Here is a 27,263-nt window from a genome sequence, read left to right as displayed (position 1 = left end):
GAGAGAGAGAGAGGAAAATTTCGTTTTTCTTTTTTCGCGTTTGCACACCACGTACGTACAGTTATTCCTCCCGCTTCTCAGTCTCTTTATTTTTTTCTTCAATTTTTTTTTCCCTCCCGCGGTATGTTTTTTACCTCGAGTCTCTCATTTTACCGTGCGTTTTGCTCTCGTTCGTGCGCTAACGTTTTTCCTTCGAAGTAAAAGAAATGGAAATTCAGGATTTTTTATCCGCGTCCGGTTCCCCCTAGCAAAGCGAACAAATTTGCCAAACCCGCGTGAGTGTCGGTTCTAGGTACGTGTGTGTGTGTGTGTGTGTGTGCTCTTTCATTGCCGTACATTGTAGGGAGGCTGGAGACAGTGAATTTTCCATTGCCCCTAGTTGAAATATCCGAGTAATGCGGAAAGTCACGACAGGCATAAAGAGAAAGAGGGAAAGCCAGAGACAGAGAGAGAGAGAGAGAGATGTGTATTTAAAAATTTCCGCCAGCGCGTTAGGCCAGTCGTGAATTTGATTTTGTGGCGGCGTACGCATCCGCGCGTTGAGCATATAGAATCCCCCTTTTCAGCATTACTATATTAAACGTATTCACACATGCAGACAAACCTGTACGTATATTTGGAGACGTATAGAAGCGTGAGCGAGTATGGGAGATCCAAAATTTACGATACGAACGTTAGCCGAGTCGTTGTAGAGGAAAAACGGTAGCGGTGAGGTATAGAATATAGAACATCATATGTACGCACCGAAACGTATGTGGGTATGTATGGAGTATCGTTCATGCGGTCAAAATAATGTATTTTCACCTCCGACTCTACTTCGCACTGGGGGACCGTTTGCGAGCTGCATGGTTTACCCCACCCTGGCTCTCGTCTCTCCCCTTCTCTGTCCTTCTCATTTTTCTCTCTCGTGTGCAGATGATTTCACAGCAATAAAGTGTTATAAAACACTAGCTCGCACTAATAATGTCCTGATATCATTTCGTTTGACACAAATAACGTATGATTGTATCAAATGAAATTCGTCACTTTGATTCGAGTGAAAAAAATACAAAAAATTGTAGCATATGATCATTTTGCATTGGAGAAACTTTCTCGACTGTTGTAGGCTTGGCATAAACAGTTATTATTGGTTGAAAAAGAAGAATTGAGATTTTATTTAAACGTGAGAACAGTGAGTAACGAGCTTGTCAATCCGGGGTCTGCACTGTTTCGTAGAGCTGTGTGTATATGGAAGGACGCGAGGACGCGACAAGAACGCCAGTAGTAACGCTCCATCATAGTCAGACGTGCACTGGCATGTCTGAAGAGATGGAGGTTTTGGCGGTAGTTCTACACTTTTTTTCTGCTCCTTTCATCTCCTATTCATGTCTTTTTATTCCAACTGACGGTTCGTTACCAAGCCTCGTCTGTCTCATTTCCGACTGTTAAAATACGCGAATATTCGTGGATATACAAGACCCACACACACACAGAGCGTATGACTCGTAGGGTCGAGATGGAAAAAAATCGAAGCTCCGCGTTTTATTCTTTCATTTTATTCTCGTTTCTCTTTATTGCATCTCGTCGTCTGCCTTGGGTTTTGTTCGTTTCACAACCATGAAAATAATTTTCCGTTACAACAGAGAGAGAGAGAGAGAGCGGGGGCAGGGACGCGGTGGGATATGCTCGGAGAAAATCGGCGAAAAGAATTCGACGGGGCAGTTTCTTCCGCGCGGAATCCTACCAGGAGTGATTGATTAGCTGTCACGCTTCTTTCCTCTCCCTTCGTTTTCTTTCTTTCTCTCTTACGACCCTCGTCTTTTCTATTTACCCGAGATTGAACTATACGTATATCTATATATGGACACTATTGTACATATGTATAAGGATCCGATGCGCTATGCCATGTTCCGGCTGGCTGCGGGCAATTTTTTTCCTTTTTTTCTATCTGACGTTTCGTTCAGGTCTCGCTCTCTCACTCTCTCGCTTCCCGTCCCTCAGCCAACAACTTTTGGCACACGGACTCGTTACGGCAAGTTTGCCGAGTGGACGAGTCATGCTCCTCAAGCGAAAAAACCCTCGGTCCCAACTACGTGGGTGAGAGCGAGAACGTGAAAGTAGAAATAAAAAAACGCTTCATAAATACAGGAGTAATCCATATGTGCACAAGAATACGAGGTAGACAGGGAATCTGGCATCGTGGTCATTGTAAAAAATACGTCCAAATTGCTCATTTCCGGAATCACCAAGAATCCCGACGTCGTGAATATCCATTATAAATTTTCAGCCTGTGTTTATCGTTGCTTTACATTTATTTCATTTACCAGTGTATAAAAAGCTTCTTGAAATACTACAACGTCACTGTAGCCTAATTTTTTACGTTATACTTAAAGAATTCGGTTGACGAAAAATAATTAATTATTCATTCCTCGGAATTCTACCGGAAATGATCTTACTCGACGGTGTTTTCATCATTCTTTTGTACTGGTATTTAGAGCGCACGTTCACGGAAAAAAGAAGGGAATGAAGCTCATACTCACGATGAATTGCACTAGCAGGGCTCTCGAAGAAAAATAATAATCGCGAACATTCTCGAAAGTAATTAATAATAAATTAGAAATTTTTTAGTGAACGGGTGACATGACTTTACGATAGGAATCAAAGGAGGCAAATGAAACTACATTTGTATTTACATAAACTGAATGAAGCTGGACAGAGTAAAGCCAAATAACTTCTCAAAAAAGTGGAAATTTCTTTCACGTTGGAAAAGTGAAAAATGTGATCATTTGACTGAGCACATGCGTTAAAAAAGTGAAATGTCGTGGAATTTTCATCACGTTCAAGCGTCTTTGAAACAGTTCATCGTTTCTTAGACACTAATGTAAAATATTCTGTTTTGTTTTCCTCTTCTGATTTACGTTTTTTTAAATTGAAAAAAAATTCATAAAGATTTTTAAAATAAGTCAAACTTAATTTATTTGTTCCGAGGTGAATGTGGTTGCCAAGTATATCAATATGTTTTTACGTGGTAAGCGATGGATGTCATATGGAAAAGCGACGCCACACATGTCCCGAAGCTTCGTGCATTCGAGGTGTTTTCGGTGCGAAAGTTAGACGCATGGGATTTCACTGATACGAGTTTCTTTCGAAGGTCAACATAAATCCTATTAAATAACCCATGGGAAAAATCTTTCTTTTCCCTCGTACTTTCCTCTCCCGTACCAACCCTCCTTCCGCTGTTTTCTCTTAGCCGAAGGTTTCGACTTTGTCTTATTTCGTGATGTTTCGTTAGGAACTATTTCGAGACCCCTGATCGCGTACGATTCTTCGCTGTTCGGCTTCACCATTAACCCTCGTACAATCCACTTTTCCTAATGCTAACTCCCACTGATCTCTCGCTTGTCCCCTTCGTATTTCTTTCCTTCTTACATCGCTTGTGATTGAGATGCTTCTTAATGCCTCTGCGAATCACTTTATTGATGCTTGCTTAGTAACTGTGTTTCCCTCGAGTTCCCTACAGTTTGAGGTTTCGACAGGTGAATTGTTTTTACTGAATTTCCTGCGAATCTACGTTTCTTTCTGAGCATCATATTTCGTCGGAACAGGCGGCGGAACCCAAAAAAGTTTATGACGCCGTAGAGTTTGGGGAAAAGTTGTAATCGATTAGTTGAATAGTTGAAAAGTTGAAATCGTTTCATTTATTTTCATAGTGTTTCTTCGAAATACCTCAGCCCTATAAGAGGATGAAACGACTTCAATCAACAGAGCAGTGTTTACTCAAAAATATTTGTGTTTTTCAAAATAATTTCAAAATCCATCATTTGCTTTTGTTGCTCGGGGACAGTTTATACGTACTGGATTGCAGCATTAATTTGAAGAGTAGTTATAAGAATTGTTGTATCCATCATAGTGAAAAGACCAATACCCAAACCGTTTATTCAAAAGACTCCAGAGTTTTTTTCTCTATAAGCATAAAAAAAATGTTTTCTGTCACTTCAAATGTTTGTATCGTAAAGTATGCTCGAGCAACTCTGAAAAAAAATTATATTTATGGTAAAATATCACACGTATTCGGTGTATATTCGTGTATTTATCATAGAATTTACTACGCTGAAACAGTGAAAATTTGTGATTTACAATAAATTTCCACTTATCAGTAAGTGCTAGTCTGACACGATGAATAACACTCGAAAACAAAACGAAATATAGTTCTCACGTGCATCACTTTTTGCTATGTGCATAAAGCTGTTTAAAATTCAAGGGACGAAAGATAGCAAAATTCAAAAAATACTGTTGTTTGTAATCAGTGCCTAAATAGTTTTCAAATTCTTGAAAAATTAGAAATTGATCAAATTTGGTGATAATGTTCTTCAACATCAAGTGCGAAAACACAATTTTTTCAAAATTTTCTTCTGCTTAGTTATCGAGTAATTACGCATTAAAGCAGGTTTCTTATGCCCGGAATGTATACCTATATATATATGTGGAAACGCTATGCTTATACACGTGAACTTTAGTCATCAATTACTCGATAATTGTACAGAAAAAAAATCTTAAAAATATTGCATTGTCAAAAATTTGGCACTAAAGAATATGTTCACCAAATTTTATTAAATTTTGATCATTTTGAAATTTTTTATGTTTTTAGCATGGTTTAGCATGGCAACATTGTAAGCCTGTACCAAATATCCTTAAGATAAACCCACATACAAATATCAAATTCAGTGAATAATGTGCTGAATATTAACTTATCACTTTGCTACATGCCATTTTCGGACATTCTGCCCGGTGGCTGCGTATTTTTGGTCGCGTTGATATCTTCCACTTGCCCCTTTTTTCACTATAGCCGTGTTTTTTGTCTCTCACCGTAAAGAGAATGAGAGAAGGGGGAAAGAGAGTGGACCGAGATGGGGGCGGGGGCGGGGAAAGAAGTCTCCAAGTTTGGATGAACGTGCCTGGTATGACTGAAGTAGATTATCATAACCTCGGAGGCCACAAGGGTCTGTGGTGCGTCTCCGGATTGTGATAAATTGTTCCTCAACTCGGCTGGTGCGATTCCCCCGAGAGCTTTTCATCGCTCATTCTCTTCTACTTCTTCTCTTCCATATTTTTTCCATTTTTTTCCTTTGCCGCTCGATATAAACACGTTAGAACAAATATTTGTTAAAAAGAAGGGTGGCGAGCCGAGGACACTGACGCCTCCTCACGAGGACGCGTTGACTAATGCTCGAAATGGAGCTACGCGTCAATGGATCCTCGATGTGCCGCGGGTAACTTTCGAAGATCGGTATGTACATATCCCCCCCCCCCCCCTCCCCTCCCCTCCCCCTTTCTTCTGTAGTATACCGACCAATGTTCGGATCCATGCTAGTACAGATATAGGACAGCGAGCAAGGGATAGATATAAATGGGGGGGGGGGGGGGGGGGAAGCCGAGTGGAGAAGGTTGCTGCTTGCTGGTGTTTTTTGGAAAGGGTAACTTTGGGATATGTACATTTGCGCATATATATAGATACTTCTAAATACGTAACGGGATATGTTTTTAGCGGAGTTAGTATATTCGCTCGCTTATATAATCAATATACGCGGGCACGAGAGGAAAAGCAGCAGCGAGAGAAAGAGAGAGAGAGAGAGAAAAGGGCGTGAGAGAGTGAGGCTCGGAGGGGTGAAGAGGAGTACTGAGAGTTTTAGTCCATAATAGAGGACGAAGAGAGAGATACAGAGCGACCAAGAAAGAGCGTAATAGGGTAGAGAGAGAGAGAGAGAAGGGACTGGAATTAAGAATGAGAAAACGAGGGCTGTCCTATAGAAGTGAAAGAGAAAATAAGTACAGATCATGAACACATATGCGTAAAGTCTATAGAATTTTAGGAAAAAGTTGAAAAAACGAGAGTCGAGAAAAGAGAAATAAATGTAAAGGCTATCTCTGGTTTTTTTCCCCGAGCCGTCTGCAATTCACGTCAAAGGGCTGTTGCTTGGATGCGCAAAAAAGATAATAAACTATCTCAAGCCTTTTCATCTTCTTTATCTATAGTTTTTCTTTATACTCTTCAGCCATCGTTTCATGTTGGGAAGTAAATGTGCATGTATATAATATGTAGATAAATATGCGATCTCAGTTTCATATGAGAGACTGTTTTATACTTTCGTTTTGAATTTTTCTGTGCGGAACAACCGAGACTGCAAGTTCCTCATCGTGGAATGCTTCATCCCGGACGACGGAAGCTGAGAATTTGCAGTATGACGGCAGCCCAGAAATTCATTCTCCGTAATAACTCCCCTGACTTCAATGAATAAAAAAATGTCTCATTAATATTTCGAACTGAATTATCAGTTCAATCTATTGATCAATAACATCCTCAACTACGGGCACAAAAACATTTGCATTCTCAAACATCGTTAAGCTTAAATCGTTATAATCGATCTTTGTCCCTCTGAGGGGAACCGGGAACCTCATTAAGCCCTAGTTGATGGGCCGATTGGTAGGGCGTCGATAATACAATTTATAAAAATTTCAACTTTCATCAAATCGCTTCAAGTTCGTTCACTTTCCAAACCCGTGCTTAATCACTTGAAGCGAGGCATCTCTACCGACGCCGCTCTCCTTCCCACTGCCAGAAATCCGATTCCCTGAGAAAAGTTTCTCAGCCCGCGTCTTAGCTAAGTCGAGACTTCTCAAGTATTATCTCAAAGAAATTTATACTGCGCACCAGTATTCTGGAAGGATCTGGATGCTTTTCTCTGTCACAAGGCATCGAGAAGAGATTTGCTCTAGAGAAAAAACGGATTTTTTTGCTCGTGCCACTCTCTGCATCGCCTGTTATCTCATTGTGGTTTTCATTTTGTCGTAAAAGCTAATGGTGTTTGTGAAATCATGGAATAAAAGAAAAAAAAAAAAAACAATAACACGAACAAACGTACAAATATGAGATTATCGCGGAGAGCACGTCGCCTAATGAAATGGCGAAACGGTGAATAGAAAATGCTGGGAAATTTGCGTGTGCGTAGAAAGAGCTTGTGTGGCTCTGCAAGCTAGTTCTGTGCATATATATGCGGACGAGGAAACGTGCTACGTATCGTGGTGACTGCGAATTGGCAATTTGCTTGCAAATTTCCCACCTCCGTTCGCCCACAGCAGGTGAGCTACACTCTGTGTGTTCCGCATGTACATGTATACGTCAATGCATATCAGACATGTAAATCTGATAGGAGTATATATGCTGTGGATTCTGTTTTAGAGATGCAACATTCATAGTCTAGATGTTCCAAAGAGATGGAGAGAAGAGTCTCAATGGTGAAAAAAGTGTAATGCTCAAAGTACGATTGTTAATGTAGGAGAAGGCAGACTTTGCCAACATTTTTTCTTCTCTACGTGGCGCTGCTTTAGAGACTTTTCTTCATACAAGCAGGAAAACACAAGCCTCGAGGCATTTTTCTCCGGTGTATCCGGCGGAGCTAACAGACCGGCTCAATTGTTCTTAAGGCGACAGGTGAATTAAAGACATTCAACTCATGGACCTTTCTTATATAATTCGCCCTCAGATATTTACAGCGAAATTGGCGCATTGCGAGCTCCTGCTTTTCCTTTCTCGTTTCCTGGGCAGGCAACTCGCACTATTCGGTTTTCCAACAACTTTTCTATGGATAAAAGCGTTCTTTACATTCCGTTCCTTTTCATTCGTGACATACTTAACGAGCGTCCAACACCCTCCTTTTAGCCTCTTACTCAGAAGTGCCTCATTTATTTTCTCACTGACATTCCATCAGTTACTTTTCTTTTTGTTGGCCCACTCCAATATTGATTATTCGCTGAGAACGCGAAGCTTGATAAAACTCAAAGATTTTTGACGACGTTAATAGAGAGGGGACCTTAATCGAAAACAAGCTCGAAAAAATATGCTATGTGGAAACACTGCTACGATGAAACTTCGTTTTGCTTTTTCGTTGAGCCATTAACTATTTTCAATTGAAAATCGAAGTTTATAGATGGAGCCAATCCCCTCGCTGTATAAAAGTGAATAATTCGTTACGCGATGATAGTGATGATAAATAAATAAAAGTCAATCTTGTACGAATCCAAAACCAACAACAAACGAAAGTTAACTCATGGAGAAATTCACCACAGCTATCCAGTGAATTGGAGTGGTTTTTTTGACTTTTTTCTTTCCTCGCTACTGGAAAATTTTCGATCAAAACGATAAAAAAATCAATACCATTGTGAAGCAACAGTGTTGGGAGTTATCAAAACTACACACGTGTAGATACGAGGGATCGAAGAATTAGCGTTGATCCCGATTTTATTTTGGTTTTTTACTTTTTTGAAATATTTGTTTTTACGTTTAAACGAAACGTGGACGAATGAACTGTCACTTTTTCAACTGAATGACGAAAAAAAGAGCGATAGAAACGAAATGTGGGAGTGTAGGTAAAACGCACGAGGTACGGCTTGTCACGAGAGGTCTATGAATTTCAGTGATTTTTTTCCTCGGCCCCTCAATCAACCGACGGTGCTGTTTCATTCCGATTTCCCAGTATAACATCGAACACGTATACGCACACCTGTGCGTGTACACACATGGATAGTTGTACCCAAAATCGCTCGGCGCAGTTCCATACACATTTGTAACATGGGCGAGGAGGGAGGGACAGGGGGAATCTCGTTGCATACTCGAACGACTTTCCTGCTGAACACATTTTCTCTCCCATGTATAACCTACGAGTGCTATGCAAGTTTCAACGAATATTTACGAATATATCTATACAAAGGTTTTTTCGCAAACGTATACTGCAATTTTTTTTTGCGTGTCCGTCCATTTCCGAATGCTGTATGAAAATAAACTGAAAAAAGAGAGCTCGTCAAACCATAATTGGTTGCTGAATTTATCAACTCATCAGACTAATCCAAATCAAGCTTTTCAGCAGGCATTTAATTACAAATCTTGGAGAATAATCTACAACGAGTCTCTACTCTACACCGTGTGAGAGATTGTTTTCTATGGCTGGAAATATCGCAACTCCAAATCGTAACAAGCTCAGCGGCAAACATCTATCCCGATTGCTTTTTTTGAAATCCCTAGAATACGAAAAGTGGCGCATGTAGATCTTGCGTTATAACGAGCATTCTTCGTACGTTCGCGTCATTTTTTTCTTTAATATCATATCATAAGTTAGCAGCGGAGTCCGTTTGTGATATTAAGAGGATGGATCAGTCGGTATATCGCAACCGTGAGTGCGGAAGAGATAGCTGCAAATTTCGAAATCGAAATTCTTTGACACAGTTTGACCGATTAAAAAAAGGCTCTGTCAGTCAATTTTTGCCATCGTCCTGCGTAGGCTGACAGAGCCTTTTTTTAATCGATCTAACTGTGTCAAAGAATTTCGATTTTGAAAATTCCAAGTGAGGTTACCGACTGATCCATCCTCTTAATATAAATTTTTGTTTTATTTCGCAAAGTCGTATATGTAAACGTTGCTTGATCCGTTTTTAATACAAGTTTGCTGTTAATCTTTTTATTTCATAAAATGGCGCTTAGTTCCTGAATTGTTGCCGTGATGGAAAATATATAAATTTCATTTTTCGTTAATTTTATATTTAATTTTCGTTCAACAGAAGCAAACAGAGGACACATTTACGTTTGCAATAATACACAAAGAATAGTCTCAATTCCAAAGAGTTATTTTCATATAGTACATATCAAGTAAATGTACCTAATTTTTTCGTATTATATGCGTATAATATTTAATATACACAAATGTAGAAAATGATCAGTTTTATTGAACGACTTAAATCCTGTCGACTGCAAATTTACCATAGCAAGGAACAGCTCCGTTTTATTCTTCTTCGTTGTTTGTTCAAACGACAGCTCAATTATACATCGATGTTGACTCTCGAAAATTTCTACAGGGCTCGCGAGAATTTGAATGAGAGGCTTTTATGAGCATTTTTGCCCGACAAGAGAGCTTTTTCTTCTTTGCCTCGCCCGCGCTGTGGACTCTCGTCGGTGTCGAATTCTGTCGAGTCGGCGAACGCCCGGGACCCTCTATCGCGAGGTCGAATATGTACCAGGCTCTTCACTTTCTCTCGTTGCGCACCGGGCGGCCTTCCCTCGTTCTCATTCTAGTTCTCGTTCGTGTCCTCGTTCTCGTCTCATAGTTCCTCGCGCTTTTTCCCTCCCTCCCTCTCTCTCTCTCTCTCTCTCTCTCTCTCTCTCTCTCTCTCCCCAGCTAGTCTCGTGAGAAATGGCTGTACACGGATGAAAGGGTTCGTCGTATTTCGCGGAATGAAAGGGTTGTTGAGACGCGAAAGCCGAAGAGCGGTGGCCCAACGAAGGGTGTAGGAGAAGTGAAAAGGGCAAAGAGAAAAAGAGGAAAAGGTGGCGAGAGAGCTCGATAGAGGGAGGCTTGCAGTGCGAGAGGCGTCATCTGCTGAAGGAACGAGCGAGAAAACGTGCCTCACAGCCTTTGTGTCGTGGGTGTACACGCATATTGACATATAATATATACAGAAATGTATAGACACGCATTCCTATATTCATATAATGAACATGGCGTGTGTGGCTTCATGTATACGAAATATGGTGAGGAGACTTGACGAGTTAGGCGTGAATAAGTGACAAGTTGAGGGATTGCCGCGGCGTCATTGTCTGCAGTCGTCGTCCACTATTAGCGGCCGTGTTTCTCAAAGTCGAGGAACTTTCGTCTTCGCACCAGTGCACCTTCGTTCTGCAGACGATTCAATTCAGTTCCATATTTTCGCCTCAATTCTACCCGCCATCAAGCTATTTTAGTTTTGCTTCTGATACTATTTTACGGACACACGTACGCAGATGTACAGCCGTCATCCCATCAATCGATCGCCGCTCTTGGACAAATTCCCTCTGCGAATTAATCGAACATATTAAGAGAGTGTAAGTCCGCAAATCGAAATCCAAATAGTCGATTCATAGCGCTGACAAGCTCCATTGCGACAGGGGACCAAGTGCGATCACGATGTTATCACTGTATTCTCCATCGAGTACAATTTTTTTCATTGGTTTTATGAAACATCGATTATGGGCTAAAGCGATATGGATCAGTCATATCGATGGAATAAGTGATTGGCAATAATTTTCAGGCTCGCAAGCGGCATAATTACTGCGCACACCGGGGGGATTATGGCTATTATTTTCCCCTCTCGCGATACGGCTGCACACGTGTGTGTTTTAATTATCCCTGATAGATTTTCGTTGCCGAATATAAAGTATTAAGCCATTTATTTTTGCAGTTGATATTATAGGAGAAGTAAAAATATATGTTTGATTATTCGGAGCCGCGGCGGTCCTTTCACTGGGTTTTTGCGGAGTGACTCGATTCGTTGAATAATATACGCATGATATCTGATTATTTTATAATCAGCTCGCAAGCATTAATCCTGAATGAAAAACATCGCAGTACACCAGACGGGGCGTTAGAACAATCGAAAAATGTAGCAGTCCTGAAACTGGAGCAAAGTTGGTTAAAACCGCGAGGTAAATACATATTGATTACGGTAAAATGGTTTTTCCTTCAACACCCGAGCCAACAGAACGGAGCGATAAATAAATAGAGTGACAAAATGGAGGATACTCAGATGCAAGCAAAAGTTCTTACCAGTTGAGCAAACAGCATAATTCACGTACAAGAGATATGAATAAATTTATATTATGAGCCGTGTGGCCACAATATTTGTCAACATTTCAAATTTCTCGGATCCTCGTAATGTATATATCGTGTCGGTGTATTCCCGGGACGGTAGTTTCTAGCTTTTCCACTAGTTTTCCACTGTTGCGTTCTCTTCCTACTGAATATACACGTGTGTGTACATTCGTAATATATAGACAGTGCGGTTGTCGCAGTCGAACGTTGTAGCCGGAGCAGGAAGATATGAGATGTAGGATAGTCCGATGTAGCTGCTCGCAAATTCGATTACCGGGGTCTTGTCGAGGTTCGGCGTAAAAGGGGATGCAAGGGAGTGTGACTCTATCGGGAATATCGCGTTCGAATTCTCGCTCCTCGTTTCATTCCCACATTGCTGACCAGGGTCAGGCTAAAGCAATGACGAATGTCCTCTTCCGAATATCGCTATACACACTCGTTATATATTTTCTCTCGATTAGTGCCTGCTCTCGCTATTTTCACAGCTTCCGTTCATAAATCACCCTTGTGTATGGAGAATTTTTTCATATTTGTTCTCTCGCGTGTGCGGCAAAACGAATGAATTTGATATATCGATTTACGAATTTCAAAGCAATTTCGTTCTGGTATAATTCAGTAATTGAAGTTCCTTTCGATCTTATTATTTATTTCGAAAATATATTTAACGAGTACATTGGCAGCCCTGTCGTTTGCTGGCCCGAGGCTCTCGCCGAGACTATACTTTCTTTGAATAAAACGATTCGCGGTGGTGGGGGGTAAAATTGGCATGTCATTTTCTAGAATTGCCGAGCTCAGGAGATGTTTCGTAAAGCGAAATTATTTATTTCGAAAATATGATTTTATTCGTGTCAGTTATTCCTTCGAGTTTGCTCGTTCAATAGCTCTGGGAAACTCGAATGTAATCTCCGTGATACTGTTGTTACGGAAGACCAATTTTTCCTCAAGTTCATTCCAATTGAATCCACGTTTCCTTGCGCGATTCCCGGGTCTCTGGCTCCCGGAGTCTCACCCTTAATTTGCAGCTGGTATATGAGGAAACCACAAACATCCTTCTCACTCCAGTCGCAAGCCAGCTTCAAGAACGTTTCACGCTTTAATTCACGAGAGCAAGTTATCGTTCTAATCACGAATTGCAATTACACTTAAAAGAAGAGAGTGGGGCATGAAGGATATATAGAGGGAGCTTAAAAACCGGTATGGATTTGGCGAGCGGGAAGCGCACCGAGTCGACCAGTCCTGGGTCGCACTAATTAGAGAGGAATTATGGTCCGCCGGTCATAACTAATTAGCGTTTGTGACTGCAATAGTCGGTGGATTGAGATATATATTATTCAATGACTGATTGGTTAACACTGGAGGTTCATTTCAGCCAAAATCAAATAATTAATTAGCACTATCGAGGGCTTTCGGGGGGCGTATCCTTCGATCGACTAATTTGTTTCCTCCAAAAGTTTCAAAGTGTTCTTCGATTATCTCACTCGCTATAATCGATGCCACGCGAACGAAACCCTTCATTAGCATAGGTACAAAAAAGTTTGCGAGATACCAGATCTGGCTCGTGCTATTGTCACTTCCTCTGGAATTTACCGCAGTGTTTACAAAATTAAAAAAAAAGAGAAAGACACGCCCTTTTGTTTCGCACGCAGTTTCTTCGCTATCTCATTCGTGCTTGTCGAGCCACGTGTAGCTTTTCCTATTTAACTTATTAATAGAATATTATTGTCGTGCATGGTCTCCGCGCACTCGACTTCATACGCAAGAAGCACATGCGAGAGCCAAAAGTCCGATTCCCCTTTTAGTCGCGCCTGCGAGCAAAAGCCTTGTACCTTTTGTTGTATATGCCTTTTGGAGGAGGCAGAAGAAGTTAAGAGAGATGGAGCGAGGGAGAGAGAGAGAGAGAGAGAGATCGCGAGCAAAGTAGTCGCAGAAACGCGTGTTGGAAGGTTTACAGCGTTCGTGTAGAGTTACGAAATGTAATTAGAAAACCAGCCCTTAACTGCCAACAGCCGCGGCTAGAACAATTACGCCGTGTGTAAGGGTGGGTGCTTGAAAATCTTGCCTTACCACATTTTCTCGTTATGTATCTCTTTCTGAAGTGTATACTGTCCGAAAACTTTGCTCAGTGTGCTTCAAATATTTCCATCTTTATCTTTTTTCTGCTTTTATTTTAATAGCGAGCTTGTTTTTTTTTACTGGCGTGATTCTCTATGCAAACAGAACTTAAAATGGTCAGAAAGCTCAAAATTCCGAAATCGTTAGCTAGTACTCGATACACTTCCGAAAATGTGTAATACTGAAATCTTGTTAACCGATTTATTATTGAACCGAAATTAAAAATACGCCCAGCAATGAAAGGATAAAAACGAGAAGACCGACTAGTAAAATGTCGACATGAAAACATAAGACAAAAACAACTATCGACTTCCTAAAGCGTAACCAGAAAGTCGAAAATTTCGAAAAATTGTTTGGCTAGAAAGTTTGGTTCCTGAAAGGCTGAACTTCGTACAGTTAAAAGTTTCGAAAATAAGAAAATCGAATAACCGTTTAGTGGATAAATATTGATGCATTTTATATTCACAAATAAAAGGTCAAGATGATCAGAGCTCGGAAAATACAAAACCTCGATAAATTAAAAGTCCGAAAAGATATTATCTCAAGAGGTTCAAAATTCGGAAAGATTTTTCCCGGGCGATCGAACCTCCAGTGGGGCTGCCATCTAAACGTGTTAGACCTACTTGCTATCTGCGTTACGTGTGAGTTTTCGAAATTTTTAACGTTCTGAACGTTCTTTTTTGGAACCTTCAGAGGTCTGAATGATCAAAAATATAAATTTTCGAGTTCAAAGCTTTTGTGAATCTGACAAATCTTTCATTATAGCTTTAGTATATATGAACTTTTTAATATGTCTTTCTGTAATAAAAATTTCGAACTTTCACGGTATATTGTATATTCGGGATTTTGTAAATCGTATTACTGGTCGTTCGGATAGGGTTTTTATCTTTTTTATACTTTTTCTGAAGATTACCTTGTACGTGAAATCGTATTTGTAACTTCTTTTTATCGTCACTTTTTATTTATATCATTTACAATGAACGAGGTTGGCATTATCTTAACGAGACTTGTGATTTCCGGTTATGAAAATTCGGAGATTTGAGTCGTTCGAGCATTGAATATTCGGAATATCAACCGCGCCCGAAACCGGGGTTTTATACATTGATTAGCAAAGTAATAACAAAAAGATGTTAAAATTTGTCTCACATAATTGCTATTTGTCGCTGTTCTGACTTGCGTTCTTTCGTTTTTTTTTCCACATCGTTCGTACGCGAATGTTGCTTTGCGGCTAGACGAGCCTTATCGGTCAGGAATTCAAATTTACGTTACACGCTTGAGCTGAAGTCCGTTTGCTTTGGTGATCGTTCGAATATTCCCAAGTAAATGCCCACGCGCGAGTGTACCACTAGTTTTCCCTCTCGATATCGTGATAAATGAGTTTTCTACCCCTCGTTCAAGAGTTATATTAGGATCGAAGGGTGCGCCGGAGAAGTCGAAACTTTCGAACCTTTATGAGACAGAAAGAGCGATATAAAGCGAAAGAGAGCAAGAGGTATGGGAGCAGACGAAAAACCCTGGCGATGTGCTTTGCACTCGAGAAAAATATAGCAAATGGAGAACCCTCTGGCTTCAAAATTAAGGGACGCTTTTTAAAGGGTGTGTGAGATGAAGCAAGCTTTTTCGTTATATTTCTATCTCGATTTTGAATTTTTGTTTTTTTTTTTTTAACAAATCTTTGTGAGCATGGTCTAGAAATAAAATTCTATCCAGTTATACTCGCACTTCTCTGCGGCCTTATTCTCATAAGCCACAATCATTAATGTACATACATGAAAAAATATCTGATGTAAAAAGTGATCATAATGAAAACGTTCTGATTGTGTTACATAGACCATGAAACAATAATCCTCGAGTAAAATATTCTTACTCTCCAGTGAGGCAAGAAAATTGGTTTTATTTTTCATCTTTCCTAATTCGAGGTTTCCACAATTCACCGCAGGTTTATATGAGAAAAGGAAATAAGCGAGGAAATTTTTCCATGAGTGGGCGCGATCCAGAGGAATGAAATCGGTCCCCTCTGCGTCGAGGTGAAAGTGATCCTGAGAGAAAATCCATTTGCCGAATCAATTCAATTGACTCATGCACGTAGCAGAGGACGAGGCTAACTCATCGATAGCTTCACAGTAGTCTGACGTTCGAGCAAACTTTGGCGTGATTTTGAATCTAGAACGTCATTTTGACTCCTTTTTTAACTCTCGTCTTTGCCAAGTCTACGAATCTTCAGAAGTTATACGTTCACAAAAATCTACACACCCATAATTTCAGCTCTTTTTTACTCCGTCATCTAGCGCGTCTCCATCACTTTCTTTACACCTACCTGTGTTCTAAGAAAAGAGGCTGTTGAGAAGTCGGGGCTGAGATGAAGGCTAGAGCGAGAGCGAAGCGGAGCGGCGAGGGCATTTTCATTTACGTTTTAACGTTGGCCTCGTTCGTTTCGAATTTCTTACTCTCGGCGACAGGGGGCGAATTTACGAGGCTCGTTATTAAATAACCCTGGTGCTCGAGCCCTCCCTCACTCCCTTATATTCCTTTGCCGCACCCGCACCTCCCCCATCCTGCCTCCTCATTTCTCGACTCTCATTTTTCCTCTCTACTGGATGCTGCACATTTTCCATATATACGTAATAATTCGTCCAAGCGTTTTTCCTCACTTACTCTCCCTACTTTCTTTCTATCTCGTGTTATTTCTTTCTCTTTCTATACACACACACACACACACACACACACACACACACACACACACACACACACACACACACACACACACACACACACACACACACACACACACACACACACACACACGCAAGTAATACGAGAAATGTGTAACTGTACCGCCTCTTATCCGTTCCGTTCCTTTTCGTATTGACGCTAAAACATACTCAACTTTTCAGGTCATGCATACCAGCCGTGTAACTACGAGAGGAGCCTTCCGCTCGTCTTTTCTCTTCTCCCGCTATCTTTACTTGCCTATTTACAAGTAAATATCTCTACACACGCCCAGTTTGTTCTAGAAAACATACACTCTGGCCCCCACCTTACTCTGATGTTGCACGAAAAATAGTGCGAGCATCTAAAACAACCGTGACTCCTCGAGATATTCATTTTTCACATTCACGGTATTTGACACAACTCCAGTAATGCTCCGAGAGACAGAGAGAGAGAGAGAGAGAGAGGGTGAGGTGAGCGCGAATAGGCATAAAGAATATAAAAGCGAAAAATATATGCGGCACATAGTTTTTTCCTCTTTTCACAAACTAACTGAGCATTACGTTATATAACGAAACGTTTATATATGTTACGTCACATGTGGCATGGACGTGAATACTTACTATGTGCACATGGGCTACGTGTACGAAAATCTCAAGTATCTTTTCCCTAATACTTTTCATGCTATGGCATACTTTATGGTGCATGTCACCACCTCACTTCTTTTTCCTCTGTATATGTATGTGGTACTTGAGAATATTGTGTAAGGGCGAAATTATTTGTGGTGAGCCTCGGCGTTATTGAATTTCGATGTTCCGTCGCATAGGGTGACTGCTGATTAATGATACCGAATAGTAGACGTGTACATGGTCGAATACTTGCTGCACTTGTACCCATAACTACAATGATACACGTGAACGTTTGTATTGCATAGTTTAAGTGATCCATATATATGGAGCAAGCTTCATAAGCTATATGCAGAAGTATGATTCTCCAGCTTGTAATACGTAATATTAAAGCTCGCTCACAGACATGTGCGAATGTATAATATATATATAAAAATGCATGGGCATTAACATAGATAAGCCAAGCTATATAGCGAGGACATGCTGGTACGAATTCTCTCTCGCGGACTTGCAGCTTCGTTCCACGTATTATACTCTCCTCGTACATGCGTGTTTCATACAAATTCTACGGTTCACGGATCCCACATTCTATCCAGCGAGCTTTGTACAAGCATAGGAGTACCCGAATGCGCGTAATGTTACACGGAAGAGAGTAGACCGGGAGGTGGGGAAAGACTGCAAGAGAGAGAGAGAGAGAGAGGGCGAGGGAAAGCATGGAATTGGTCAAGGTACAAGCTACATCCACATTTTAGCATGGTTCGACGTCCCCCTTCGAACATATTCGAATATACAATTTTCAACGGCCCATGGATGGAGGGCGAAAATTTGGCGAGGAGTGTGATCAAAAGATAAATTCTGGAGATCTGTAAATTGAATCTGCGAATGAATTTCATGCTCTTTTAACAGTACTTTTCTCATTTTGTTGTGTGAAACCATTGATCGCGAGAACCTTCATGAGCACCTCAGAAAAAAGTGAACCTATTCACGAGGATTTTGAGAAATATTTCGTAAAACTCATGATAATTGGGACGAAATTGAAAATTTACCGGATTTCAGATGATTCGATTGCGCACATCGCGTTTCCCTTTTGTAGAAATTATGCTTAAAAAATGTAACATATTCATCGGTCTTCCGCGTGCGTTTATTTGCACTGTTTAACCAGCTGGGCGTGTATCTACAGAACCAGGAAAAACCATCGTCGCGAGCAGCTTCCTGCGTGAATCACGCTCTCTTTATTCTCCTTCTTTCCATATTTATCTCTAGCTTTTTCATCCCATCCCGATTCTCAACATTGCACGGTTATTTGGTCTCGGTATGGTCTACGCGTTCTTGTCTAGTTTTTTTTTCACCCATTCACCCTTTTTTTCCTCCCTTCGCGCTCTTTTCCTTCGTATGCTTTGCCTCTCTCTTTTTTCCTCTCCCCGTGTCATCTCTAGTTCATCTATTGTATTACCGCTACAATAGAAAGAGTCTGCGCACATCGGCGCAGGCTCCGGCGCCGGTGGCGGCCTCTCCCATTTCTCGTGCTCTACGTACATATTTATCTATATCCAGAATTTTTCCAGTTCCTACTTTATTTTTGCGTATGCTCGTTGTAAAAAAAAAGAAAGAAAAATAATCGTTTTTTTGCCTGTTCTCACGATTTTTCATCTTTTCGTCCTCGCAGTCGCAATAGCGGTCTCTAATACCTTGATGTTTCAAAGATATTTAATCTGTAGAAAAAGTTCTCTTTCCAAGAATGTCCCTTCTGACCTTACGCATATAATTGAGATCCATTCGATCCCTTTTTTCTTCCTATTATTATTTCCTTTTTAGATTTTTGCTCAGGACGCGTTCGAGCGAGAAAAGCGAGAAGAGTTAGCATGTGCCCTTGCCCTGATTCCTCCGTTTGCGCTGCTTCCTTGCCTCTGCTTTTCTCCCATTTCTCTCCCTCTTTGCCCCTACAGCTCCGTTCCCTCTCAGTCTTGGTCTCTTTAACTCTTCAACCCCCGTGGACCGAAACCTGGCGTGACCGTCAGCTTAATTGCTCGGGGATTCGAACTCGTTATTCTGCGTGGCCCCCGGGCAGTCTCTCCCTCTTTCGTGGTCGTGCTACCCAGTAACGTCGCTTCCCCTCGCTCCCTCCCTATCGCTCTTTCTCTCTTTCGAAGTCGCGACTTTTCTCGTAATTCCGACGACGCGAAATCTCTTTCCGTCTGCCTCTGCCACTGTTTCTTTTTCCCTCTCTCTCCTCCTCTTCATCCCTGCCTCCTTCCCGTGCTCCGAATTCACGTCGAAAACTCGCGAGATAGCTTGCAAAAGTACTATGCGAGAGCTACGGGGTGTCGCCCTCGTTAGATACGATTTGCTATGTGCGCTTAGAGACGAGTATAAAGGAAGAATATCGCCTGCTCCCGCGTCTTCCCAACCCCCCTCCGGAAACTGTAATTCGCGATCGTCAACGGAATACGAATGTTTCGATGTGAAGGGGGGCGGTGGACGAAAATCGAGCCGAACGCTCATAAAAGCCCAAAAGACTTTCGCTTCTCTGCTCTGTGCTTTTACCCTTTCTCTATAACTACTTTTCTTTCTCCTCGTTTCTCCATTTATTTTCCCTCTTTCGCTCCTGTCGCATTGTCGCGAGGACAGCCAAAGAAGGAAGCTTTGAATACGAAAAATATACTGCGTATCCAACACGTACGAGGAAGGAAAAAAAATGAAACTCGATTGTCTCGTGGAATGGTTTATGGCCTGTATATTGCAAAAACTAGAGGGTGGGGAAAACACACAATTCTCCCCCCCCCCCTCCTCCCTCGATGGACTTGTTGTAACGTGTGCTTCGTTCATTTTATTTTCGAGAAGTTATTCGTGACCCGATTTTCACGGTTTCACTGTTTCAATTGAAATTACTCTGTTTATTCCCATTCATTCGACTATTTCAAAATAAATGCGAAACTAATATTTCTAGAGTTATGAATAAAAAACGTATTCCTCCAAACAACTCGTATGCATTAACTTTCTCAGTTGGCGCCCGCATTTCTCCTGTTGAAACTTTCCACGTATGTTGAAATTTAGCTTTTGCGAAACAACTTTTTTCAAGGTCTTTAGGGAGACACCGTTTACAAGCCTCGACATATAGAGAATATGGAAATTCTCTAGAATTCAAGCACACGTTGATGAATTTTTTTGAATCGTATCGTCGTCATTGAGACGGAAGACTTCCGGGCGGTGTGCGTTATCATTAAATTATCGTAGCATTCATTTTCCTTGCAAATTTGATAAAAAGAAAATTGGTTCTGTAATTATTTTAAATGATAATAAAACTAAGTTTGAAAATGGCACCACTTCGTTATAATTTCAAATGAGAGTAGCGTGTCTTTTGCGGCTTAAGAAAGTGCACTTCTCCTTATTTCAATTACATTTATCGCTGAGTCGTTTTTTTCAGCTTTCTAAGTCTTACGTTAACGGCTGAGAGGAGCTTGAAAAGCCTGAATATTTTTCTAGTGTAGTTTCTCTATGACAATTTTCATAATCGACTTTATAAAACGTAAGAGAAAACGAGCAAGTTTCTCCAGAGGAGAGATTTCGATCTGGAGAGAGGTTTGCCCGTGGAATAAAAAAAAAAAAGGAGATTGAGACGCGGCGCTCTCGGTGTGAGAAAAATCGAGGTGGTTGAGAAAAAGACTGGGCGTGAAAACTCGCAGAAACTTTTGGCCGGAGACCCCGCAGATCATTGCAAACTACGAGGCGACACACACTCATACATTTCAGCATACATATATCCATGTAGGTAGCCGTTCCTAGATGAAAATATATATTTGGCCTGAGAGTGAACAGAGGACGAGGCGACCACTGGATCAAACCGAATCCAATAACTCCCGGTGGGATTACAACTCGAAGCGGCGGAAAACCGATCGCTTCGATGCGGGTGAAATAGTACTAGAAAAGAAAAGCCTTCGGTTCACCTAGACTTTCAGAAATGCTTTTTATCTGCGATTTATAATATTTTCTCCACTGCGTTACACTGCATAAGCCTCACTTTGAATAACTTCAAGATGTTCATCTGCTAATCGAATCAACAAAAAGATTTCGATTAAAAAATTTGAATACAGTAATGAATAATAAAAAAAATCTCCTGTCAAAATTTCAAGGCCCGAGGATCTCTTACAGGTTTCATTGGTTTTCCCGTCTTTGTATAGGAAAATTTTAGGCATTGACAAACAGCTGTTGCAGAAACTTCCGTAAGTGATAGAAAAATATCTGAAGAATATGTTTACAGCTTCGTAAAATCCGTTCAATACTTAGAAAATTTTCCATTAATGATTTTTTTTCTCGAAAAATATGGTAATTATTGAAAGGTTAACTCATATTGTGTTACTTTCACGATGGCAACGTTGCAACCGCGCGCTTTTTGAAACCGGAGACTACGTTTTAACGTTCTCTGATCCACGCAACTCCATTGGGAACTTCCAATAAAATATGAAGGACGGGTGAGAAAATATTGATGTAATTAAGAAAAACTTGTTCTTTTAAACGTTTCTGCTATGTTTTAATTATGCCAAACGTTTGAACACTGATTATGACGTGAACGCGCGTGAAAAATTCTGTCAATAGCAGCTGTGTAGACAGTATACAGGTTACGAGGTCGCGGCGTTGCCGAACTCACTGGACCGACTACGCTAGTCGCAATAATTTTTCTTTTGACTAACTCGACGGTACCAGATGAACTTCCTTAATGTCCGTTCCTTTCTGTCTTTTGTTTTGTATTGAGAATTGTCTTGATACTCGTTACTCTTTTGTGCAAGCGAACGCACTCCAGATTCGAAGTTTCTTCCGTTCCGTAAATGGGGTTTGTGAGCACAGAAAAAAGTATATTTTTCCAAAGTTCATTTTCTCCGTCTATTACAAAATTCCGTGATTCTACAGATTTTCATTCTGACTCATCTCTAACATAACTCTTTCATTAAATTATCATTCCAAAATTATGTTCCATACGAACACGACACATGAGCAATATTTTTGTTAAAAACTCTAGTCCCCCAGATAGAAATGTCCAAAGATTTAATTTACGAATCCAAACAGCGAATCCAAATAGCGTCCTTTTTGAAAGGATCAAATCAGTGTTACAAAACTAAAGCAAACTGGAAAATTATGAATCGTTAAGTACACATATGTACCAACAGCATTTATACGCAGAGTTTTCCATCATATTCGCAGAGATTTGGTACAACATTTATTTACCTTATCCATATGGGATAGAAATACACTGTTCTATGTAGTAGCTACGTATATACATCACATGCAAGAAAATCAATATACGTATGTATAGGCACTACCGAAAATTATGTATTTAAGCAATAGTGAACAGTACGGATGAAGTATAATTATTTGACGAAGAGGTCGATGATCGCAAACATAGCTCTTGCTCTCTGCGAGTACAAATTCGTGGTCCTTCGAAATCGCCCTCGATCTCTGTACAGTTGGATTCATGTGTACTTTCGACTTCATTCTATGTACTCTAATTGTGTACATATACGCACGCATATATGTATATTGAAATATAATATATATATATATAGGTCGACAAATAAATGCACATGACCGGCCCGTCGAAATCGGGCTCACTCGCGTTTTCCAATCTGACGGTTCTCGTCTCCACATTGTCCATCCACTTTGTCTGGTTGCGCCCTCTGCCTCTGCCTGCAGCTCCCTCGTCGGTTCGCTTTGCCTCTTCGACTCTCGTTGTGTATCCTAACTTTATTTGCTTTCAATCGATGTCACGGTGCTCCGGCAATCCTGGCGAGATTTTAACGTAATTTGTGCATGACCCGTTTTCTCGTCACCATAAATAGGATCCTTTGAATATCGCAATATCGTTGGCTAAGGCTAACTTATAGGTCACGTTGGAAATTTAAATGGCACCGGGTTTTTCGTGGTTTTATGCTACTTCGAAGGTGTTTTATATGGTATCGATGATTTTCGAGATTTCTCGAATTTACGGAATCGTGAATTATTCTGAGCGACCTGCAGGAAGTACGACTTCAGCGCGAAACGAAGTTTTTCAAATGTTACTTCCTTGTATAATCGGATCGACAACTCCCGAGCTTAGCATCCATCGCGCGCGAGCATTGAGACGAAGATAGAATAAAGCGAGGTAAATCCTGTTACCGCGAATTCTCATAAAAATTAATGCTGTTTCGGATCAAGGCCCTTATAGACAGAAAATACGGAGACGAAGAGATGGAGCGAGACGGAAAAAACTCTAATCCGAATTCTGACGTCGATAACTCGACCTCGATTTCGCACAGCTTAGCTCAGCCAACTGTATATAGACTAACGACGAATCGTATGAAAAATGAATCGATTCTAGTCCAGACGGAGGATTACGATAGGATTTTCGGAAAGCCGTTTTCCTCTAGGAAAAACCGGCACGACTTTTAATGCCCTGCTTTTTCCTATTTGCGCTCATGGTGGTTTCGTACGGCGTTCATGCGAAAGTTTCTCGCATGAGCATCTGTTCTCTCAAAAGTTTGAAATTTTTCATCCGGTCTTACGCAATCAAGAATTCACTCCTTAGGTTTATATTCATATTTTTCGTTTTCAAGCAGCGTATTATATGCTTACCCATTAGGCCATTTCGGTTCTCCGAATTTTAATAATTTCTCGCAACTCTATCGCGAAAAGCTTCTAAATCTTTTAGTGGACGAGCCTCTGTCCAACCACATTTTTCACAACTCTATTTTCAACCACTCAGCTGCGTGAAATTTTCTCTCCCAGTGACGTGGCCGAGTAACTGTTATTCTACCAACGCATTCGAATAAATTTATATTTTCAAACCGCAGCTAGAAAAAAATCTTAGTTCAATATTCTACAACTCGAATGTACATTTTTTCCTCACTTCGCAAAACCATTGCTCCTTTTTCAGTAAGAATGTTCTTTCCTTTAACCGATTAAAAAAAAAATGTACAAACAATCTTAGAATATTGTTAAAATCCTGATGATGCTGGCAAAGAAGTAATATTCGCAATGAGGTCGAGCTGCTGGCTCTATAAAGGGGTAATTGTTTCCATAAAATTAGTATAATTGCCTGAGCTTCCCATTCGTTGAACCTATTATAGTGAGGAGAATCGAGAGGAGTGCATAACAAGTAATTTTATTGTATTTAAGTTTGCAAAGCGCTCGGCTTGTTGAGTACATTCCGTGTGCGCTTCGTGAGCATCGAATACAGATATATCCATCGTTATTTCCGCCGAAAGTAGAGGGAAGACATGACAGTGGAGATTGGGACTAGAATAAGGGGTGCAGATGCACTGTGAAGAGAGTCGACGACAGAGATAACGAAAGAGAGTGAGAGAGATCGGGAACACGATCGAGTGCAGGAGGGGTTTGTACGGTGTACAACAGGCCGTCGCGGAGAGGCAATTTCCCAGGTTATTATTCCCTAATTGTACGTACGAGTATAACTCACCCCGGATGCCTGAAACGCGCCCTCTTGCTCCTCCGCCAAAGCTTTCCACGATACATTCGCCATCCTGCTGGCTATTATTCTCGGATAAATTCGTTACATTCATCTCTCTACTTTTCGATTTTTTCTCTCATGGGGTAAAATAAACCGATGCATTGACGAGCTTGATGGAAGGAGGGGGAGATTTTGTGGCAGGGGCATGAAAATATTCGTCTCTAACAATGCTCGGTAACAATTAAGCTTTTCCAGAGGGAGTAAAAACATGTGTGAGAGGAAGAGCAAAGAGATGGAAGACATTCGAGTAGGAAAAAGCAAATAGATCAGGCAAGAATTCTAGAAGATTGCGCTCTGCGTCAGCCGTTCATGATTCACCGAGGCTGAAGCATGCGCCTCGCATATAAGTTCGTGTATAACTTTATTAAAACGATCTATTAAACAAGAGGCCATATACATCATTCTGCACGCTAAATTGGGTAGGTTGGCCGTTGAGCCGATATTTTTAGCGTGTGTGTATATATATTTCGAAAGTACGAAGTTTTGGCCTCTCATCACCGAGAGGAAGAGAGTTTGGGCGAGAAAAAATTCAAGTTACCGGTGCGTTACGATGCCTCAGAAGCTCTCAACTCTATTCGCACTCGGGGGTCATAAAAAAAACATGAATACATAAAATAATTTATTATCGCAACTCGAACGAGAACGAGTTTTGCACGAACTCTGCTCGGAAGAAAAATGAAAACAATAATGATGATGAACGGAGTATGAAATGAAACGAGAGAGAGAGAGAGAGAGAGAGAGAGAGAGAGAGAGAGAAAGAGAGAAGGAAAGAATGTGAATAAATGCATGAAATAGAATGTATAATTTATTACTCACTGACTAAGGTGAGATAAGGAACACTGTGAGACATATAATGTGGCGGGCTGCAAGCTTCTTCCGGTCGAGAAACTGCACTTCCGGTTTGCACCTCTACCACGTGACCATCGCGCCTGTAGAACGCCATGCACATGAAACCGCTCCGGCTATAAAAACAGCAACAAAGAAAAGCTTTAAGAAAAAAATGAGTTTCCTTCGGACAAAGTAAACTTTCGTAATAAGTCGTAATAAAAAACTTGTTACGTCTCAAAATAAAGTCCTTAATTGGGTCTAGGATCGAAAAATCTTAAAAAAATGTAAAATTTAGTTGAAAATCTAGTTGTTTACAAAGAACGAATTAAATTTACTCTTACCATCCGACTGTAAAGTGTGCCACCATCACTGACATTGTTTGTGTCGGATTCGTCTGTTTTATACTGTTGCACAATATTTTAACGTCTTGTTCCTCGTGATCAGAAAAATCCTGAGAATCGAAAGCTCCGCCATCGATCCTCGAACTACTGGCGTTCAATCTCGTAACGTGGAGACTCGCATTTCGTGGATGAAACGTGTAAGATCTCACAAGATCGAGAGTGTGCCAAGTCAAACCGCCACTGGTGTGACCGGTCAACCAACTGGGAAAACGACACTTGCTTGGCGATGACACTGTAACAACAATGGAAGAGCAATCGATATTTGAAAAAAAGAGTTAATATTAGCACAAGAATATTCAAACAAAAGTCATCCCTCATATCGTTTTGTGAATAAGAAAATTGATTCGCTTCAGTATCGATTTGAGGAGTCCGCTCGTGACTCGACTCTTCAACAGTGAAATTTATCCGTCCACGTAACACCTCAGAGGTTCGCGGTAACCGAGTTTTCGTGCTCATTTTAACCAAGTTCTTTATTCAAGAATGAAAAAAAAAAACCATGCAATCACGATTTCCTCGTTTATCATTTCATTGCTTTTTCGTCTTTTAACAAATTTTTTTTCAACATTTATCTCGTCCTTTTTCCTTTCTGTCTCGTCTACTGATGACCCTTGGGCCTCTCATACCTCTCGCTTTTCCAATTCTACGGCGGAGTGAGCAAGAGAAAGAGAAAGTGCGACTTTATCTCGAACGCTCGAAGACGGATTGGAACTTCATAGCAATCTCTTTTGTCTCGCTCTGCGCTATCTCCTCGCGCCTCGGAATCTCGCGCTGAGATAGCTAACTCTTCCACGGAGAATCTCCTCTCGGGTTTCTCCGACGTTTCTTTCATAGGGTGGTGGGACTTCTATAACTCGTACCCGCGGGCGATAAAGTCGCGAGAAGCTTTTCTCGCCCGTACGGGGTGGCCGAGACATCGAGTGACAGTCGATAAAATCTCAACGGTGTTGTTGCTTGCTGCAGTCGTCGAGAGTGAGGATGCCGGATTTCCCCTTCGTCCCACTACGCCTTCTTGTCTTTTTTTCTCTCTTCTCTCGGAATGTGCCAAGGGAGATGTCGCGATCGACTCTGTCTTGTATGTGTATAACGACGAGAAAAATGAGTTTTCTTTGCGCGTCACAGTCGTCGCTTTTTCGTCCTCATCTTCGCTTCTTTCAGATTAATTTCTTCTCTCATTCTCCTTATTTTCAAGTCTCCCAGAATAGAAAACAAAAAAGCTATAGAATCTGTTCCATATCGAAGGTAATATGGAGCAAACGCCCTGCAACCTCGCTCTACGCGATGACTTTGTCCCTTCGGTTTACGAGAAGCGCATAAAAGCATTCTTGCATCGCGTTCTCTTTCTCTTTTTTATTTCTCATCCTCGCGATCACAGAACACTGAAGTCGTTCGTATATACACATACAAGCCATCGTATATATACCGCTCGAATGAAGAATGC

The 27,263-nt window shown here is 40.9% G+C and overlaps 1 protein-coding gene across 4 annotated transcripts in view; it reads right to left on the bottom strand.

Moving 5' to 3' along the window:
• Positions 1-27,263, bottom strand: part of LOC122409151 (uncharacterized) — a 178,856-nt gene that overhangs the window by 14,681 nt on the left and 136,912 nt on the right. For all 4 annotated transcript variants that reach the window (XM_043416487.1, XM_043416504.1, XM_043416480.1 and 1 more), the window contains exons 10-11: positions 25,766-26,057; positions 25,413-25,558 (exon numbers count right to left, since the gene is read on the bottom strand). In XM_043416487.1, the coding sequence (XP_043272422.1) occupies positions 25,413-25,558; positions 25,766-26,057 (438 nt within the window). The remainder of the gene's footprint in view (positions 1-25,412; positions 25,559-25,765; positions 26,058-27,263) is intronic.

Source organism: Venturia canescens, chromosome 1 (genome assembly GCF_019457755.1).
Source record: "Venturia canescens isolate UGA chromosome 1, ASM1945775v1, whole genome shotgun sequence".
In the NCBI taxonomy this organism is placed as follows: domain Eukaryota; kingdom Metazoa; phylum Arthropoda; class Insecta; order Hymenoptera; family Ichneumonidae; genus Venturia; species Venturia canescens.
The sequence above is the reverse complement of the archived record's forward strand: the minus strand, read 5'-3'. Positions and strand labels throughout refer to the sequence as shown.